The following is a 19,140-nucleotide window of genomic DNA, read 5'->3' on the forward strand; positions in this document are numbered from 1 at the left end:
CGCATCTCAAATGTCAGCTTTTGGTCCAAGACGACTTACTTACTTTACTTTTTCGGCGAAAATTCACTTATCGAATCCGTTCCGAATTCAGGAGCCGTCTCATTACTCGGTCTTGAGCTGTCGCTCTCCAGTCGCTCCTAACACCCGCTGTTCTAGCATGCTCGTCAGAAGCGCTCATCCGACGGGTACGGGGTCTGCCTCGAAGTCGTCGGCCTCTGTCGGGTTCTCTGCGAAATATTGTTTTCGCTGGTCTCTCATCCGGCATCCTTGCCCATTGTAGCCTGCCGTATTTTAATCGCTTCACAATATCCGTATCTTTGTATACTTGGTATATTTCATGATTCATGCGCCTGCGTCACACTCCTTCGACTAATATGTCGCCAAGAATTGATCGCTGGATCTTATGCTCGAAAACGTGAAGAGCTCGTTCAACGTTCACGCTTCGTGACCGTAGAGTACCATCGGAAGAATTAGCGTCTTATAAAGCGCGAGTTTTGTACGGACTTGTAGCCTACGGGACCTCAGCTAGCTACGTAATCCGTAGAAGGTTCTGTTGGCAGCCACTATCCGCCTTTTAACTTCATGACTTACATCGTTGTCAGGGGGCCCTGTAGCCGCAAGGTTACCGAATCTGTCTTGACAAGCGAGTGGTCGTAGGTTCGAATCTTAGTAGAATCAGGCCATTCGATGTTAAGTGACTTTAGCATGGGTTTATTCTCAGGCCCCTCCACATCTTTCCTACCGCATTTTGCATTTACTAACAATGAAGACCACTTGCCAGGGCAAGTTATAAGAGTGGCACTTGCTTGAGGTGCGAATGAAGCCTCTTGTTCAAGGGCAAATTATAGCTTGTTCCGCTTCCTGGTTCTAGGAACGAGATTGATAATGCATAAGTAGTAAGGAACATATACACATACACACCCTCACTCTGTGCTGAACTCTGCTTTACCGACTATGAAGCCTATAGCCGGGACTGGTTATAGGAACGATACTTGCTCAAGGTGCGAATGAAGCCTCTTGTCCAAGGACAAATTGTAACTAGTCTCCGCACTTCCTGGGTCTGGAGCTAGATTGGTTGAAAAGTAGTAAGAAGTGTGGAGGGAAAAAGGGTTGAAAACACACCGACACTTTAAGCACGGATAATAAGCAGTTTGCTCACTCTATAGCGATACTGTAATAACAACGAAGTGCGGAACAACACCTGAATAAGATCACAATAGATCAAAATGCTGGTCGTAGTGATCGTTGTCATATGTCACTAACGTACCAATATAAACAAGTTCAGCGACCACTTCAAAAGTATCTCCATCTGTCACCAACGCAGTTCCAACACCCGAAGGGCTACCACGCTCTCTACCAGCCACCATATACTTTGTTTTGGTAGAATTTATGATAAGCCCTATCCTCGCAGCTTCCTCCTTAAGATGCGTGTTCGCTTCTTCCACAGCTCTACGGTTAACACCGATGATATCGATGTCGTCCGCGAACCCTAGGAGCATATGAGATTTCGTGATGATGGTACCGCTTCTCTGCACGCCTGCCCTTCGAATAGCACCTTCCAATGCAATGTTGAACAGCAAATTCGATAGTCCGTCACCATGCTTCAAACCATCTCACGTCACAAAGGAGTCCGATGTCTCACCAGCTATCCTGACGCTTGATTTTTAACCATCAAGGGTAGCACGTATCAGCCTAATCAGTTTTTTTGGAAAACCATGTTCAAGCATAATCTGCCACAGCTCATTTCGTTTAACTGTATCATACGCCGCCTTGAAGCCTATAAACAAATGGCGGGTCTGCAAGTTGAATTCCCGGAATTTATCGAGGATCTGTCGTCCAAGACGACACCAGTGATCAATTCTGCTTAACGCTTGCCCATTAATTGCATACTCGAAAAGAATTAGCGTTTGAGTAGGGTGAAAAGTAATCACTTCACATTTAGCTGTGCATGGAATGAAACAATTCAGTTTAGCCCACGACCTTTTTTTCCTTTTTTCGGTTTAGCCAACTGGTCGCTTAATAGCGTATAAAACACTGCGCTGGGCCCTTTTGTGATGTCAACAAAGTGTCAGGGAGACCTCAAACATCAGTTCTACCAGACGAGACAGGCAATGTCGCCCACTAAAACACAGGTAGAGCCCCAAGCATAGCCGTCACGCCTATGCCCTTGCCTATGGCCTTGCGAGGACTCCACGAACTGACTCTAAGATCTCTCTGCCGAAGGCCGGAATGTCATTTTAAATATAGTGATGATGATGATGATGACGATGATGATAATGATGATGATGAGCAGAAAAATGATAGATCGAATTTGAAATGTGTTTTGGACTTTTTGTACTACTTGAGTTGTAAAACGTAGTATAGTGAAGAAGTAGAGGATTCGTTAGCCCCGCCTAACGCCGGTCCTCAACCGCGCGCCCGTTACCAATTTTCTAACACAAACAACCACAGATGTACTAATAGGAAAGACAAATTTCGGAGTATTAGTGGTTGTTAACTTATCAGGGCAAATTTAATCTTACATCCTCCCACGATTTACGCACTGTCCCAAGATACAAAGTAAATAGAGCGCAGCACCAGCAAAGCTGGACGTTCGCGGTAGTCGACAGAAGCTTTAAAATATAGAGACGCACCCACCTTCCAACCCTCGAGACCAAAGAGCTAGTGCAGTAAAGCTGTGGGCTTATACGTCTCTCTAAGACTCGACCCCTCCCCATCGACAGACCCCGCCCGTAATCATTGAGAGTGGTCCTTCGGCATCCAACCGAATCTGGTATCCCGCTTACATCCCCTTACTAAGCCCCCGACCGACCCAATCAATCCGACATTTTTCGGAGATATTTGTGACAGCTGTGATAAATACGGATAAATCCCAGAAACATTCATTTATTAATTATCAGAGATCCCCATACTGGTCTTATTCTTAAACGGAATAAAAGCACTATCTGAATAACGCAACAATCACTATCACATTTGGTAAATTATTACCCCGCGTCCCACTTGAAATCACAAAAATATTTTGACATATACCCACATTCAGAAGTAAACATGACCGCTGTTCATTTACTGATTAGTTAAAAAGCCCTACACCGCGCGACAAGGTTCAGTTTTATCGTAGGGAACACCACGTCATAAATTTGTCCAATGAAGACTGCAACCGGATACAATTCTCGATACTACGAATCATTAAAAAGATTTTAAAATCATCACTGTAAACTAGTCTGCAATCATTATCTATGGGATGTGCTGCCGTCGTTGAAGAATTTAATGAAGAGGGCCAAGAACGCTACCCTGGGGTACGCTTGATTTGTTTGAAAATACAGATGATAAGTCCAAGCTTGAGCCACTTTTAGTCACTTTTATCGATTTCGCTAGCTCGACGTACGATTTTCGCGATACAAAAGGCAAAATTTGTGCTTTCTGGCAATGTTTTTAATCCTTGCCTGGACTAGTATTATTCCCAAACATTGGTGCTTAAGCGGAACAAATGAAACATATCATGCTCTCGTTTTATCCGAGTTTTGGTGCACTGCAAATTTCCTAGCAACCAGGAGTGCATTGTAGATAAGAAATTATCAGGCATAATTGCTGGCAGATTACCAGCAAACTTGATAGGACAATATACCTAATACTGTTGCTTACGCATAAGCTGAAAGAATTCAGCCAATATGATAGAAATTCCGTACAGCTTTCATTAAGGTTTTCTTCGCCAAAATCCCTGCTACAACATCTATCTGGATTATAAATATGGAACAGCTAGTAATAAATGCATCACATTTTGATGCAACAGAACTATTTTATTGTTGGCGAGAATTAAAAACTTTTCATCGTTCTCAGTTAGCAAAGCAAATCTTATGCAGGAAATCGAATCATGTTGCTTCGAAAAATGAGGCAAACAAACCGGGTAACAGAATCAATAATTTTCGATTCATCATCAATTATCAAAGCGTCATATTCGATATACATAAGCTATGATTCACCGTCATGTTCAATGCAAGGAATCGGATTCTATCAACGAACGGTGTGCTACTATATGCTATCTGTGATTCGTTCACCTCCCGAGAAAGTGTATTTGTATTCTATTCATGATTGGCACCATCGTGGTTCGTGGCACACTAACCATCGTACGACTGTGCAGCGTCACTAAATGCTCGCTGCTTATTATTATTCGCCGCATATGTACTTGAAAATTACATCCAAGAGAATATTTATGCATTTTTGCATAGTGCTACTTTTCGCAGGGCAACCTACCCGAACAAAACATGCAAAACACGTGGCCTTCCTTCTCATGGGTTCTATCAATACCACGCCACGCCAAGACATTTCCCACGTGGCTAAACTGCGACAACGTCTAGCTCCACACATTAACTTACGTTGATTGATGCAGCGGACCCGCCCTAAGGCGCTGAGAAATGGCACCTGTGTTACATTGGAGTTTAGCGGAAGTTTAAGGCTGTGATAGGATACCTATTTATGATGTGCATTCTCAAGTTTCGTCAAACAAAATCAATTGTAGAATCAATATTTGACCCATAACTATGACGACATTTTTTTTGTTTTAGAGTGCACTGCCACCAACTACCAGTGATTCACCGATGGAATTCCATCAAGATCGAATGACGATTTCCTGTCGCGACCAGACAGTGGTATGTAAGGTAATAGTGGATACGTGACACAGAACACAAAAACCGGAATGTTCCGAAAATAAGACAAATGTTTACTTCCACAGAAAAGAAAGCCAACGTATAAGTAGGTATATGAAAATTATATTCCCTCGTTAGTGCATAAACGGGCCACATGATGATGGTGACTGTCAACCATCCAACTAACCAACCTACCAACAGCTGTTTCGCGGGAACACGGGAATGAATGACGCGCGCTAGCAAACCAACAACGATTGACGATGGCACCGGCAGGTCTTATAATCAAATTAGGAGCTTCGTATGGCAAGCGTCCTTGACTCCCTTCGGAACAATTTTTCGTATTCCACGTAGGTACTGTGTGTGTGTGCGGTTCGCTATAATAGTAACTCTACAAGACGCTACCACAGCAAGTGCCGTGATGCTATGCCGGAATTTATAATCTTATAAAAATTGCAGATTAGCACGTATGATGCAGTGTAAAATTGAAATGTATGTACCTGCGTTCTCGAACACGCGTTGTTACGTCGTCGTCATCGTCACTCACTACACGCCCAAAAATACTCGAATTTATATAGGTTTGACTTTGAAGTTCAGGACCGTACTAATTTGGACTGAACGGCATCCGTCGTTTTATCAGCGGGAAAATGTTACTCTCATCATCATCATCATCGTTGAAGTGCTCCCTTCTCAAGTGGATCCCAGAGACTATGCCTTACGGCCAATTTAGAGCACAGACGAATGAGTTAATCAAATTAGTCATGATTTAGCTTAGATCTGCTTCGTTCTAACGTGACATCGTTGCATCGGTGGCACGTACAAACGTGCATGGCATTGGTGCTCAAAAATCACTTTAGACGTTCAAGAAATTAACGTGGAGCTTTGACTACTACCACAGGTACTTCGTGCTGGTGTTTTTTCCATTTTGTTTTCAGCACATTTCTCAAATTGCAAAATTCAGTTTACCAACTTTTATTGCGCTCGACAGGTTCTTGCTGCATGCGGATTGCAAAAGAAAAGTCATTCGCAAACCATAAATTAACTTAAATTTGTAGCTGTTTTCAGGGCGAAAGATCACAGATGAAATAAATTTCATTGTTGTCAACTCTTCTCTACCACTGGGCCTACAAATATAGAAATCTACTACCACACAAGTTTGGCGGCGACGGCGAGTACCAAATTGGTCGTTCCCTATAGCTGTCGTTCCTGTGTGTCTAGCTGCTAATTAATTGTCTGCTCCGAATGTGAACTGACTGACACCGTATGCACTTGTAGCGATAAACTCAGCAGAAACGGCAATGAAGAGAAGCGGAGAATCAAATCACTCACTCAACGTGGACAACGGGAGGTTAATTTAATCCCAAGCGGTGTGGCTTGTTCCGGTCAAGTCTATCTAATGCAACCGATCAGCGAAAATTATCGACGATTTGTGGCCCCATAAGGGTGATTGCGGCAACCAGAGATAATTGTTATATGCGCCAATTATGCTCCGTTATTCAGCGATGTTTTTATCATCAATTCTAAGCGAGCTAAAATAATTGTAGATTCACTATTATAAAATTTAAGAAGTTAATAAATAAATTTCAATTCCATTAGTTTCGATGCTTAAATACTGTTCGATTTTCCTCAGCAGAGCAACCAGTTGTTGTTGACCAATTATCGAGGACGTCAAAATAAGTTAGCGTTTACAAGTAGACATGCATCAGTTCTTGCAATCAAAAGCCGAGCACTCAGGCCGCTGCAACGCTAATTGATTATACTGTATAGCATTCGAGGGAAGTGATGACCACTTGTACTAATCTGAATTTTATTCAAATGATGTTCCTTCGCCGATGTGATAATCAGCAATCATTGATGCTTTTAGCAACTGCGACAACTAATTCTAGCAGTAGAATAATTCAAATTGGCATCACCTGATCAATTAGATGAACTAGGTACGTTTCAAATTCGACTTGCATACTCACTTAATCAAGCAGGAAAAGATACCAGCGACCTGCCCTACACCAGCAAGTCGTCTCTATTCAACTCGGTCCACCGCTGCTCTTTGCTAACTTTGCATACAGCTTGGGCCACTGACCAGTCTCTACTTTTTTTGTATTGTTTATGCAGGGAGAAAATCTTCATAGACAGCACCTTCACGGTGCCGAATAGGATTCACATGGTGCCAACATGCGCCTACCTACTAAAAACTATCCTGCTGCCCGTTCCTGAACCCCTCCCGGAACTACCGTTAGGTTTTACTTCAGGAGGGAGGACGTGCCTAAGCACTCCGACTTATCCGTTGCGTGTGTGGGTTCACACAACACCCTTGTCATTTCGTACCGCCACTACCCTTCACCTAGGGCCTGGGCTGCCCACTCAGCCCATTACTGACCCTAGCAAGCTATGTCAGGCCCTGTCGTTGCAAACGTTCTAGCCGTTGCAACTCCGTTATCACCACCGTTGCCGCCACCCCATGCGCGCTGCTCAGCGCACATTCTCTGCACAACGTTGTCGGCGTTGGTGTCTTCCCCAACGACCGCCAGCATCACCCGCCGAGTGGGCGTGAACCGCGGGCAGTGAAAAATCACATGCTCCGCCGTTTCCTCGGCTACCGTGCAAACGGGGCAAAAGGGTGAATCTACCCGCCCGCGTGTATGTAGATACTTCTTAAAGCATCCATGTCCCGACAGAAACTGGGTAAGGAAAAAGTTTACCTCACCATGTCCTCTGCCGATCCAGGACGATATGTTCTGGATCAGCCTATGGGTCCACCTACCATGGTCGGTGCGATCCCATTCCGCCAACGCCTAACAGAGTCCAGCCTAACTCTGTCCTTAGCGCCCCTGACGTTCCTCTGCCTATGGCACTCGATATCCTCACCTAGGAGTATGCATATGGGAATCATGGCTGCAATAACCCCAATCGCATCAAACGATGTGGTACGGTAGCCGCACGTAACGCGCAATGCCAACAGCCTGAACACCTTGTTCAGGCTTGCCTGATTGCGCTTACTCTCCAAAGCCGGGGCCCACGCCGGTGCACCGTATCGTAGCACCGACATGGCAACGCTGGCCATCAGGCGTCTCTTACTGCTGCTAGGACCGTAGCCGTTCGGCATGATCTTGGACAGCGCAGTAACCGCCGTTGACGCTTTACCACAAGCATAATCCACATGGCTGGTGAAGTTCAGCCTGTTGTCCGCCATGACACCCAGGTACTTCACACTTCGTTTGAAGACAATCACCTGTCCCCCAACGATTATTTTGGCCTCTAGGGCCGACTTGCGGTTACTGATCATCACCGCTTCCGTCTTATGGTGGGCCAATCGTAGATTGACGCCCGCCATCCAACCCTCTATTATGCTTATGGCGTCTGATGCCAGCATTTCCACCTCCTCTAGAAACTGGCCTATCACTGTAAGGACGATATCATCGACGAAGCCAGTGATCTCGACCCCAGTGGGTAGTTCGAGCCTCAACATCCCACCGTACATGGCATTCCAAAGCGTGGGGCCGAGAATCGAACCCTGTGGAACACCCGCTGTCACTTTGTACCTCTTCGCCCCATCCGCCGTGTCGTACACTAGTGTCCGGTTCTCGAAGTAGCTTTTAAGCAACCTGCATAGATGATCCGGTACCCTCATCCTATGCAGCGCTAACGCAATTGCACACCAGTTAGCGCTGTTAAAGGCGTTTTTGACATCGATTGTGACTATGGCACAATACCTGTCGCCTCGCCTTTTCCGTTTCATAGGCTTCTCGGCCCTCTCCACCACGGACTTTATGGCATCTACAGTGGACTTCCCCTTACGGAAGCCAAACTGCGTGTTTGCCAGTCCGACATCACTTTCCACCACAGGATTGCCTGTTTAGGATTACCCGCTCTAGCAATTTGCCTAGCGTGTCCAATAGGCAAATTGGCCTGTACGACGAGGGATCACCAGGCGGTTTCCCCGGCTTTTGCAGCAGTACCAATCTTTGGACTTCCCATTCGTCTGGAAATTCGCATACCTCTAGGCAATTCTGAAGCGTCTCTCTAAACATATCGGGATATGCTTGGATCGCCACTTTGAGTGCCTCGTTCGGAATCCCGTCAGGACCGGGCGCTATCTTCGTTTTCAAACCCCTGGCAATTACGATGAGTTCCTCATTCGTGACCGGAGTGAGGACATCATTCGATTGACCGTACGGGGTCGGAGGCCACCAAACTGGATCGTGTTGCGAAAAGAGCCCTTCCACGATGACTTTCAGCTTTTGGGGGCAGGTTTCCTGCGGCGCGGATGTACCCTTCATCTTTGTCATCACCATCTGGTATGCACCGCCCCAGGGGTTTGAGTCCGCATCGCGGCATAGCTCCTGGAAACAGGATTTTTTGCTACGCCTAACCTCCTTCTTAAGCACCGACCTGGCTGCCCTAAGTTCGAATCCCCGAGCTTCAGCATCTGCATCGGTCCGGGCCCTCTGCGCTAGCCTTCTCGCTCTGTGGCACCTGGAACGGAGCTGGACAATGGCATCACTCCACCAGTATACCGAGCGACGACCGTTCATTGGCAGCCCCGTCCTGGGCATAGTGGTATCACATGCCCGTACTAGGACGTTGGTCAGCTCACGAGCACTCAGGTTCAAGCGGGTGCTCTCTGCACTGAGTGCTTCAACGAACAGGTCTTTGTCGAAGGACTTCACTTTCCACCTCCTCCCTGTCGACTTCAACCCGCGAGGCCGTAGCGTCCGTCGTTCAATCGTGTATCGTATAGCTTGGTGATCGCTATGCGTGTACTCATCTGGCACCGTCCAGCCCATGTTGGCAAGCAACGTTGGGCTGCAGAAGGTGATGTCGATGATCGATTGTTGTACACCCCTGCAAAAGGTACAGACGGATCCCACGTTAGCCAGACTTACATCTAGCTTGGACAGAGCTTCCAGCAAGCTTTGTCCCCTCGGGGTAGTGCACCTGCTACCCCATTCGACAGCCCAAGCATTGAAGTCTCCTCCAATGACAACGGGCTTGCGGCCCGTGAGTTCGTCGGTGAGCACGTCTAGCATCCGGTCAAACTGCTCCGGCGACCACCTAGGTGGAGCGTAGCAGCTACAGATGCACCACCTCCTGGATCGGGTATCTACTTATCGCGGCGATCGCTGCCATCCGACCCTTGTCGATTACCCAGTTAGCGCCGCCCCGGGGGACCCGGTAGGGATCCGCGATAATGGCAATATCGCACCCCGTTTCGGCTGCCGTTTGCCAAAGCAACTCCTGTGCCGTTTCACAGTGGTTTAGGTTAATCTGTATAACCTGCACCATTATCGTTGCAAGGCCCGCCTATAAGCCGCACACAGTGGGCCACCTGTGGCATGTTTATTCCCCGCTTCGGCTGTGCAGAACAAGCACCTGGGGGGTTTGCTACATCCCCTGGCGAAGTGGCCATCTTCGCTGCACCGCCTGCACAGCTTAGGCCGATCGGGGGCCTTACACCTGGCCGCCCGATGGCCAAAGCCCATACACCTGAAACAGAGTTCGATACGCCGTTTCGACACCAGTGTACATACTGACCACCCCATCTTAATTTTGCCGGACGCCAACATCTTGTTGGCGATTTCCTCCGGCACGTTTAAGGTTGCGGTTTGCATATCTCCGTATGCCTTCCGCAACCGGATGTCTGCGGGTGCCACATCAACCTTAAGCTGATCCCGCAGAGCATCACTCAGGTCAACTGCCGTCGTAATCTCGTCGAGGTTTTTGCACTCGACACGAACACGCTGCGACAGCGCCTTTACTTGGCCCGCTTCGCCCAGGGATCCATCTTACCGGATCTTAATCGTTACCGATTATCCGAGCAGGAGCGAAGAGCAAAATAATATAAAAACAATATCAAACTGTGTTATAATGGTATATTTTATTATTGAATAGATATGGAGATACATTGATAACACATTTAGTTATTGAATAGATATTGAAAACAGTGGTTGTAAGATGAATTTAATAACCGATTTTGTTATCATAACTTATTTTGGCCTGAAAATGACATTCGATATACAGTAGAGATTTGTAGAACGCGGATTTCTATAGCGCGGGTACCAAGATATTTCTATAACGCGGTTTTCCGCGTATAACAAATACACGTAGCATATGGATATTGATTTAATTAGGGCTAAACTCGAATTTTGAATGATTTTGAACAGATACGACCGTGACGTCTTGTAAGAAGTTGTAGAGCATATAACAGTTGACTCTCTAAGTGATATACGGAAACCACAAAGTTACGGGTTGGCCTGCTGGAGGTTCCGGAATATCCGTTGAAATTTTCGTATTGGTAAAGTTGGTTAAAATTGGTAAAATATTTTTGAAGTAACTAAGGTCGGGTAATTGGTAAAAAAGTAATAAATAAGTGACCTTAGGAAGCCGTAAGGTGGTCCTCCGGAAAATTCAGAATATATCGTGAATATTTTGAATTTAATTTGACTATAGTCTAGTCTACTAGTCTACTAGAAGTATATTTCGACTATTTGTGACTCAATTTGGCCATTGGATAGTTCGCCGGGAGAAAATTCAAAGCTTACCTGAAATTGGTCACTGGAAATGCAAATGGTTTTAATTTGTAACAGTTTAAAAAGAAAAGGAATATCAGCAATCCTCAACTAAATAGGCCGCTCACGACTCGACATGGCCGCCAAAACGTTCACTGGAAAATTAGGATTTGCCGTCAAAGTGTACAATAAGTGAAAATTCATGTTGAAGTCCGCGCTACAATTTGAAAAAGCTTTGAAATAAAACATTTCGGATTCAGAAACAGAAATGATGCAAATACTGCAAATGTTCGCTGACAAATAAACGAGGTTATTTCGCAAGTTTGTTGAAATTACCAATTTCGCTAGTGTAATTTGATAGATGTGGTATAGTAAACTGAACTACCGGTAACATTTACTATACTTACAAATCTAATAGCAAATATATCAACTTTTGCATAAGCTCTTCACCAGGTATTGTGCTCTTTTGGGAAAATTTTAACAGAAATCTAACCATCGTAGTTAGCCATGGCCATTCCGTAATCCGCGTTGACGGTATCTAATTTTTTTATAGGTTTTGCCTGAGAAAAGTGAGAGAAAAGTATTATCGCTTTTGTTTTCACCTTTTCCTGGACAATTCAGAATGGAGCTTCTTGTAAGAGCGAACAGGCTACGAAAACTTTGTTGCTTTTGTCAACGCGATAAGCAGTTCGATGCCCTTGATCATCAATTTTAATCATTGATGGTCGGCTCTTTCGATGCATTTCATAGTGGCCAGATTGAATCACAAACCGCTGAATCTATATTCCTATTTCACATTGTTCAATTCGAGGTTGAATGAACATAATTCCGAACTCAAAGAACAATTTTCGCTCGTTGACCACTTTTACGGATGTTCTGGATTTGGTCCGGATCCGGATGGCTTCTCAATAGCACGGATTGTTTACTTTACTTACATTACGCCAAATAATAAGCCATAGGGACTTTAAAAACAATTTTGAAGCTATGAGAAGACTTCACAGAAATGAAAATTTAGCGGATGTTCCGGAAGCTCTGGAAGACCAAGATGAGATTTTTTCTGTCTCACTAAGCACCTGTAAGATGGAAAAATATATACTTGACATCTTTCCCAAAGGAACCATGGTCGTGTTGATTCAAATTTTCGTAAAATTCAGGTATAGCCCCAATTAACTCAATTTCCATATGCTACGTGTACTTGTATAACGCGCTTTATCTAACGCGGTCCCAATTACCCGTGTTATACAAATATCGACTGTAATTTTTTTATTGATTAAAGAGATATTAGATTATAAATATTTTATCACATGATTTTTTAATATCTCATATACTGCTGCATTTGTCATTCAATACCTTAATAATACTAAAATATATTATTCTAAACTCTGAATATACAGTCATGTTATTGCTTTGTTATTGAAATAGCACAAGTAATTATTATTTTGGCTCTAAAGGAGTAAAATTTTGATATTATTTTTTGTTATTTTACCAACTATGTCAGCCAAAACAAGACCAAATTTTGATATAAGTTACTCGATTTCCAATAACACATTTTGATATTATTTTGCTCTTCGCTCCTGCTCGGGTAGGTATCAATTTCATTGTGCTATCGTCTCGTCCGAGATTCTCACTGCCGCAGCCGGCTTATTTTCGCATTCTGGACGATGGCTTGATGCCTAACCAGCTGGTGCAATTCATGTTTTTATCGCCTTCTCCACTATTATCATCTATCTGCACTCTATCATAGATGGTCCACAACACGTTCCGTTCAAAGACATCAGGGGCACGTTGGTTCTCGACGAGCATAACCCATGTCTTGTGATAGTAAAGGACTACCTCTCGCTCGCCCGCGAATCCTCACAGCAATGAAGTACGCTAATCGCAGTGTCGACATGAGGAACCGTGAAAGGGAAAGCGGTTAACCAATCTCCATAAATTCTAGACTCGGTTGGATTGTGCGTAGAAGATAGAGCTCTGAAAACGCACGAGCCTATAACGTTACAGCTTTCACATTTGTCCCTGTGGTATGAAGACTGATGATAAGCTACGAAGGCATACTTCTGGTTAGATAGCCTCGAGAAGGCCAAAGAAGACGAGTAATCAGTATCCCATCTTCAGCCGCTGGCCCGACGATATGAGACCGATCGGAAGAAGATCGGCAATATGGGACCGGTTTGGCATCAATCATCGATGGTTTCCAGGAACTAAGCTCAGCTTTTAAGCAGGATGAAGATACCCCGAAGAATGGCTCAGGTCCAACGAATTCAGTTGAGGAACCAATTCTCGTTTCTCGAATTTTCGTTTTTTCTATACCGGTATGACCAGATACCCAATATAAATTACCACTGTTAGTTAAGGGGACATAAATGACTAAAATGAATCTCCGCTTATTTTGATACTAATTTTATAATGATCCGACCACGGGAAGTGGCCAATATACGATCATACACATAAACATTTCAGGCCAACCATGCGTAAATTTTGCAGCTTCCCGCGGTATGGTAGTCCGAAGTCCCTTCTTCTCCCGCAAAGATATCTTCGACGGTAAATTCTTCTCTGATGTTATAAACGTTCGCACCTACCGCAGTGCGAATATAGATTCGGACCATTTCCTCGCTGCAGTCTGCATGCACTCAAAACTCAAAACATCGAGCAGCTACGAGACACCGGAGTTGCCCAGGAATACGCGCGGCAGCTGGAAGCAGCACTACCAATGGAAGAGCAACTTGGCGCAGCAACTCTTGAAGATGGTTGGAAAGGCATTAAGACCGCCATCGTTAGTACTGCTCTAGCTGTACTAGATACAATGAATCCGAACCGAAAAAACGATTGGTTCGACGGCGAATGCGAGCAATTAGTGCAGGAGAAGGATGCAGCACGTGACAGAATGCTGCAACACCGTACGAGGGCGAATGTGGATCGATATAAACAAGCACGGAACAGGCAAAACTCGGTCTTCCGGAGGAAAAAGCGCCAACAGGAAGATCGAGATCGCGAGGCGATGGAACAACTGTGCCGTGCTAACGATAAACGGAAGTTCTACAAGAAGTTAAACCGCTCGCGCAAAGGCCATGTGCCGCAGGCCGATATGTGTCGAGACTCAGACGGTAATCTTCTCACGAACGAACGTGAGGTGATCGAGAGGTGGAAGCAGTATTATGACGAGCACCTTAACAGCGATGTAGCTGAACATGGAGGTGACGATATGGCAATAGATCTTGGAGCACGTGCAAAAGACGACAGAATACCAGCCCCCGACCTCCAGGAGGTAGCAGAAGAGATCGGTCGGCTGAAGAACAATAAAGCGGCTCGGGCTGATCAGCTACCCGGCGAGCTGCTGAAATATGGTGGTGACACACTGGCTAGAGCGCTGCACTGGGTCATTGTCAAGATTTGGGAGGAGGAGCTACAAGGTACTCTCCCAACTTTTATGTCGTCGATTATCACCATTTGCAAAGGAGTTCGTGGGGCGGGATTCATGGGTGCCCGTGCCACCACGGATCAGATTTACGCGCTTCGGCAAGTGTTGAAGAAATGTCGCGAATACAACGTGCCCACGTATCATTTATTCATCGACTTCAAATCGGCGTACACAATCGATCGAGATCAGCTATGGCAGATTATGCACTACTACGGATTTCCGGATAAATTAACGCGATGGATCGAGTAATGTGTGTTGTTCGAGTATCAGGGGCAGTCTCGAGTCCCCTTGAATCTCGAAGAGGCTTATGGCAAGGTGATGGGCTTTCATGTTTGCTGTTCAACATCGGTTTAGAGGGTGTGAAAAGAAGAGCGGGGATAGACACGAGTGGCACGATATTTACGAAGTCCGTCCAGCTTCTTGGTTTCACTGACGACGTTGACATCATTACACGTATCTTTGAGAGGATGGCGGAAACGTACATCGGACTTATATTAATGTATCGAAAACAAAATACATGAAAGGAAGAGGTTCTAGAGAAGAAAATGCTTACCTCCTCCCTGGATTCATTTAGACGGTGATGAAATCGAGGTGGTAGAAGTATTCGTGTATCTGGGCTCACTGGTTACCGCAGACAACGACACCAGCAGAGAAATACAAAGACGGATTATGGCAGGAAATCGTGCCTACTTTGGGCTCCGTAGGACGCTGCGATCGAACAAAATTCGCCACCGCACGAAGCTAACAATCTACAAGACGCTGATTAGACCGGTAGTCCTTTACGGCCATGAGGCTATGCTCGTGGAGGACCAACGCGCCCTTAGTGTTTTCGATAAATAATGATAAATACGTCTAAAACGTCTAAACAGTAGTATATTGATCGACGGCGATAAGTTTGAGGTAGTCGATGAATTTGTCTACCTTGGCTCACTGGTAACGGCGGACAATGATACCAGCCGTGAGATTCGGAGGCGTATTACCAGCGGAAGTCGTGCTTACTATGGGCTTCATAAGCAATTGCGGTCGAGCAGACTAAATCCTCGTACAAAGTGCACCCTGTACAAGACGCTTATTAGACCGGTTGTTCTCTACGGGCATGAAACATGGACAATGCTCGAGGAGGACCTGCGACTGCTTGGAGTTTTCGAACGATCTTCGGCGGCGTACAGGAGAACGGAATATGGAGGCGGAGGATGAACCATGAACTCGCACAGCTCTATGGTGAACCCAGTATCCAGAAGGTGGCTAAAGCTGGACGGATACGTTGGCCAGGGCATGTTGCAAGAATGCCGGAGATGGTGTTTGCCTCAAATCCGGTAGGAACAAGATGACCAGGAGCGCAGCGAGCAAGATAGTTAGACCAGGTGGAGCGAGATCTGGCGGAGTACTCGGTGCCCGAGGAATTGGAGAGCGGTAGCCCTCAACCGAGTTACATGGAAAAACTTTGTTCAACAGGCTTTGTCTTAGGACGGTAAGCCACCTAAGTAAGTAAGTAAGTGTTTTCGAACGGAAGGTGTTGCGCGCCATCTACGGCGGAGTGCAGATGGAAGACGGAACGTGAAGGAAGTAAACGAACCATGAATTGCATCAGCTGCTCACACCGCAAAAATCGGTCGCCTGCGATGGGTCGCGGGGCTGGGTACGTCGTGTGGATGTCGGACGACAAGTGGAATGAAGACGACTTCTTCGTGCAGCAGAGGAAACTAGGGTCTGGAGCTGATTGAGTAAGTAACTCTCGAAAATATGAATGTTCTCAGAACTGCGATAGGATTTGAGATTATCTATAAAATCAAACAACTCCAACCACTACGAAAAACAGAATTTGACGGTAAAATCAGGAGGTGAAGCTGCTCCAAATTTGCATTACGATTTTTTGACGAAATGTTCATGTCATTATGGAAGATGAACCTTACGTCTATGAAGATTTTAAACCACTTCCAGGACTGACTTTCAACTCTGGCTGGAATGACCAGATGTGCAACATCCTGATTGCCCGAATACTTCAGGACAAAAAAAACTGTCTAAATTTAGTAAAGAAAAATACCTTGTTTGAGTGGGTTACTAACAATATTGAAATATACCTCAATGCAGATATCTAACCTCGAACATAACAAAAAGCATTCATTTGGTCGTAAAAATTGAATCTTTTTAAAACATCGTAAGTTAGTAGGTTTCATACATACATATCTCAGCGGAAAATCAATCGTGTGGTTTCCAACAAAAGGTGAATTGTGTGGAAACCGCTTGCTTTATTCCTTCCATAATATAAACCGGGAAAAGTAAGCAAACTGTTTTATTCATATGGGCTATTTTGAGTGCATGGTAAATTTTGGCAGCCGAAAACCGTTGAAAACTGCATCCGTGAGCCATATCACTAAGCCGAGGCCACAGTCACTGGCAACCAGAATCAATATTGCCCCGTAATTCGATAAATCGGATTGATTGACGTTTATGTCGTTAGCAGAAACAGACATATCTTCGTTCGCCTACGCGCTTTCACACAGCCGCCCAGAGTCTCCCAGAAACACAGGATCAAATGATTCATATGATGTGCACACTCCACTGACGGACGCTCTGTCTATTTGTTTTTTTCCTTCTACGGAGATTATTTTTAGCCCCGGCCAACGGTTGGTATGGAAAGAATTGGTGGAAAAATCACTGATCCGAGCGGTAACCCAGCCGAGATCGTTCATTGATAGGCAAATATTTACCTATTTATTGCAGAAGGCACGCTTGTTTGGCAAACTGAAAAGTTAAGCTAGATAGAGCTTCGGCACAGCTTCGGTCAGTAAACAACTGCATAACTGCGGTTGGGTGGTACGTAGGTAGCATGAATAATGGGCGTTTTGTGGTAGCATACCTTTACATTTCAGGTGCCACGAGGGAGAAATAAAATGCGTAATTGAAAAACAATCAGCACCAGTAGGTACTGAGAAAACATACACCAAATCACTGAGACTTCAACTTTTACTTGAATATTAAGATTTGAACAGTTAGTTAAATTAGGATTTGTTAGAATTGAATGACAAAAAAAGTATCAAATTAAAATTATTCATCATTAATATGTTTTGCTGTCATTCTAAATGAATAGTTTTTATAGAAGGTCCTCATATTTTTCTATATTACCGTCAAATCAAGGTACCGTTTTACATTATTTTCAACGGGAAATGATTTCTGTAAGTCTACTAGACTCAAAAATATCAAAACAACAAAGGCAAACCAAACTGGAAGCCTCTAAACTAAAGACAAATCAATCTAGTCGTACCAGAAAAAGTAAAAGACTACAGTAAAATAAAGTTCCGCACCATTATATTTTTTTAATTTTCGCTAGAGGCGCACAGCCACATTCTCCCGGCCTATGCGCGGTTATCGACTTTGCCAATAATGCAAAAACCTGCTCTCGAGACTAAAACCAGTACGCTGTAAAAATACAAGCATACGAATAAACGTAACAAAGAAAGAATACCGTGAAACACCCGTTCAGGCTGCTCAGAGGGGCAGGTTCTACTATATAGGTACCAGGACCATAAAACATGTTTGCTGCTGCTGCTGCTGCCGTTTTGTCGCTCAGTTCCCGTCTTAGTATGCATCTCGCACTACCTTTCTAACACAATTAGTGCAGTCACGGAGTGCTACCCTCTTCTTCTACCCAGCAGCTTCTTCTATTGAGCTAATTGAGAAAAAATAAACCTTTAGATCTATAAAGATACTTACACTTCCAGAATCCGGTCGCCCTTCTTGATGCCGGCCAGTTCGGCTGCTCCGTTGTCCAGCACGGCGCTTACATGCTGCAGTGGGGCATACAGTTCTCCGTTGATTGACCGCAGTTGGCCACCCTCGCTGACCTGACCGCGGACATTAAATCCGAAGCCCGTTTCGGTTTTGTGAATCGTAACCACCCGGGGCCCGCTGGCGTTGGCCTCCTTTACTCCGTTACGTGTTCCGGCGCTGGACATAGTGCTTGCTTCTCCTACTGCATTCAATGTTGGAATGTGAAGTTCGTTCCCTTCGTCCGAACAGCAGCTCCTCCTTCGGAACACCAGACCCACCTACTTTTTGTCGTTCTGCCACAGAAAGTAGCACTGCTGCATTCCACTTTGCGCTTCAAGTAAAGCAACTCAAATTTGCCACTTTTCTTTCCCTGTACACCGTTATTGATTGATATTTTTTTCTTTTCCCAGCACCTTTTTTAAGAGATTGCAACTACTTTGAACACAGTCCACAGCACTGCGGGAACTGATTGATGGGAGGAAACAGGGACGAAAAACTAGACAGAATTATTCACACACACATAACTTTTTCACAAGAACAAAAAAACTTGCTGGTAATCCATTTTTTGTCTGCATCGGTCACCACGAAACGGTAAGCACTTTCGCGAAACTGGCCATCACCCGAAATGGTAAATATTGCCGAAAATGTCCTTCCCGGAAAGCAACCAGCCACTCGCACTAGAAAACCGGATTGCAGTCTTTCTCGGCAGGCACTCGAACGCCGCTGGTGGCAACAGCCGCAGAATCGATGGTCTCGAACTGACTACTGTCGATATGGAATTAGAGCGAAGCAAGAATAAAAACTTCAG

The 19,140-nt window shown here is 45.0% G+C and overlaps 1 protein-coding gene across 2 annotated transcripts in view; it reads right to left on the minus strand.

The window, feature by feature from the left end:
- The window catches only part of LOC128742490 (sorting nexin-27), a 37,045-nt gene extending 17,905 nt beyond the window's left edge, over positions 1–19,140 (minus strand). For both annotated transcript variants that reach the window (XR_008412260.1, XM_053838869.1), the window contains exon 1: positions 18,276–19,140. Coding sequence is in view for 1 of the 2 variants with exons in the window: in XM_053838869.1 (XP_053694844.1) it covers positions 18,276–18,517 (242 nt within the window). In the remaining variant the exon portion in view is untranslated. The remainder of the gene's footprint in view (positions 1–18,275) is intronic.

This window comes from Sabethes cyaneus, chromosome 3 (assembly GCF_943734655.1).
Source record: "Sabethes cyaneus chromosome 3, idSabCyanKW18_F2, whole genome shotgun sequence".
Lineage (NCBI taxonomy): Eukaryota > Metazoa > Arthropoda > Insecta > Diptera > Culicidae > Sabethes > Sabethes cyaneus.